The following is a 2,630-nucleotide window of genomic DNA, read 5'->3' as shown; positions in this document are numbered from 1 at the left end:
CAGCAGGATGAAGATCTTACTGAGACTAAACACTGTAGTAGAAAAGAGCCTTTAATCAACTCCAAAAGCACTTACAGCTTACAAAGCAAAACAATATGATTGAAAGTGTAGCAAGTACTGAATTCAAATTTTCAAATATTTTGTAGCACCATTCCCTACTGTTTCCTGAGAAAATGAGGCTACTTTTTCTGTAAAATGTTTGTTTCAAGACAAAAATTTATTTACTCAAAAGTTTAGAATAAGCTGTCGCTACTTTCCTTGATTTAAATTCATTATCTGCAGCTCAACAGATGCTAAAGTAAAATCTTTCCTGACAGCTTAAACAAGAAGGTTTATCAAGTCGTTCGCTGAACTTGGCAAGACATACATTGTCTTAAACCAACATTTTTTCATCCATCTATCCATATGCCTTAGCAATATTTCAGAATGATAAAAAGTGAGCAGGGATAGGTTAGCCAGGAAATTAGTATCAGAATTGCTGTAACGTTAGATTTTTTGTGTCACAGACACAAAAAATTTTGTGTCTGTGACACAAAATTTTCCCTTTTTACATTATCAGCATTTCTGATAATATATATTAATACAAATATTAATTGATAAAAACACAAACAGGGGTAGTTTTATATACTAAAAGCTGTTCCCTCAAATAAGTTGGGGTTTTTTGTTTTGAAGAGGTCGCTTCATCTCTTCATATGCCTGAATATCATTCAGGTGATTAAGATGTAATATGGAAATGTATACAGCACAGACACTGAAACATCTAGACACTTACTACTGAGACTTACTCCTGTTTGCAAGGTCACTCAGTATAACAATGGCAGAGCAGATGAAACCAGAAGACATGCTATGGTTTAAGCCAAAGCTATAGGCTTAACGAAAAAAAAAAACAATACAAGCTATATATTCTGTGTTATGAAGGTTCTGCATTATAATCAGGTTATTGTCACAGTTTCTTCCATAGTCTAGTAAGTAACATAAACCACTAAGCCACCATTAGGACATCTTCAAGCTACTACACTTTACGTAAAATAGCCTTAGTGCAGCAAGTAAATACTCCTGTGGTCTGATTTGTAGCTAACACTGAATTAACACTGGCATATGCTAGACTTTAGTTCCATTGCAATTAGCTGATAATTGCAGAGTGAGAGATAAATGCCGTCTCCTGACCTTTAGGTCGAACGTGAGATTTCTACTATAATGTAAGCATATGTCCTAGATTGCATCTCAGAGGTGTTTCAGTAAAACTTAATACCATTCAAATAGGTCGTTACTAAATATTGTCTAGTCGCAACTTGACACTGAGAAAATGATTTTCTAATCTGATTTATCCATCGTGATCTCATTTAATAAAGCCTAAAGTAACAATGTACTAAAGAAAAAGATACTGTTCTAGTATAATCTGATACAAATAACTCATTTTATAAGAATTACCCTTTTACAAATTATTATGTATGATATAGGACAGAAATAATGATTTTACTATACAAAAAGTACATATTTTTAGACTCTAAAAAAAAGATGCATCTTAATTTGATGGAACGGCTACAAAATTCTCAAACTGTAAGAATGCATATTAGGCGACAAAACCTGAAATACTGGACAAAATCTTTTGGATGACAACCCATTTAGTTTCACATACACTGGGAAGTAAGAAAATACTTCTTCTCTAGCAGTGCTAAAAAATAGAAGTGTCCCTGACATCTTAGATATCATCAGAAAAAAATATAAACTGCTTAAAGCAGTAAATATGAGGGGCTGCAGGTCTCTGATCAAAATATAACAAAAAAGTTACCAAAACGGGAATCAAGGTGTGAAATATGAAACAGAAGTATGAAAATATCAAATAAGAAAATACTTTGTAGCAAAGGCTGGGTAACTGCATATGAAATAAGAACAAAGAGGCATTCGGAGATTTATTTCAACAGAGAAATAAGTGTTACAACTGAAACCTTTAAGGCGGGAAAGAGAAGAAAAGGGCATGATTGCATACGTCAGATACCTTTTTCATGTGAATCCTGCCAGTGCGACGCATGCAGGCTTACATACTTTAGATAGAACTCTCAGGATGAAATAGTAACAGTGAAAGAAAGTAAATGTTTTTTATTTATTTATTTGTCTTTGCAGGAAGAAATATACATTTTCACAGAAATATACAAATTCACACTACCTAGCAAACGGTGAAACATTTTAAAATATTTCAAGAGGTACTACTTACACAGAAATATGTAAGAAATGAAGAATGGGGGTTTTTTATACTTAATTTTCTGATTCATTATAACATAAAACAAGCATTCTAAGCATTGGGAATTGCGTTTCCCTTCTGTAAATGAAACTGATGACCTATGAGAGTCGTTAACCATTCTGCCCTGAAAACTTTGGCTAGCTTCGTTCCTCTACCTGATGAAAATGGAGGGTGTGTATTCACAGAACCACAGCATGGTAGGGGTTGGAATGGACCTTTGGAGATCATCTAGTCCAATCCCTCAAAGCACGTTCACCTGGAGTGGGTTGGACAGGACTGCATCCAGGCAGGTTTCAGTGAACACTTCTGCCTGCTCCTGACCATGAGCTGAACGCTTTGTACCCGAGCTGTAGCCAACACGCTGCCTGTTGCGTACCGAAACAGCCAT

The 2,630-nt window shown here is 34.9% G+C and overlaps 1 protein-coding gene across 1 annotated transcript in view; it reads right to left on the bottom strand.

The window, feature by feature from the left end:
• ADGB (androglobin) overlaps positions 1-2,630 on the bottom strand; it is a 119,070-nt gene extending 116,440 nt beyond the window's left edge. Inside the window, exon 1 of the mRNA XM_009895541.1 lies at positions 2,499-2,630. Within this exon, the coding sequence (XP_009893843.1) occupies positions 2,499-2,630 (132 nt within the window). The remainder of the gene's footprint in view (positions 1-2,498) is intronic.

This window comes from Charadrius vociferus, unplaced genomic scaffold, assembly GCF_000708025.1.
Source record: "Charadrius vociferus isolate BGI_N301 unplaced genomic scaffold, ASM70802v2 scaffold142, whole genome shotgun sequence".
Classification (NCBI taxonomy): Eukaryota; Metazoa; Chordata; class Aves; order Charadriiformes; family Charadriidae; genus Charadrius; species Charadrius vociferus.
This window is presented reverse-complemented; position numbering and strand designations above follow the sequence as displayed.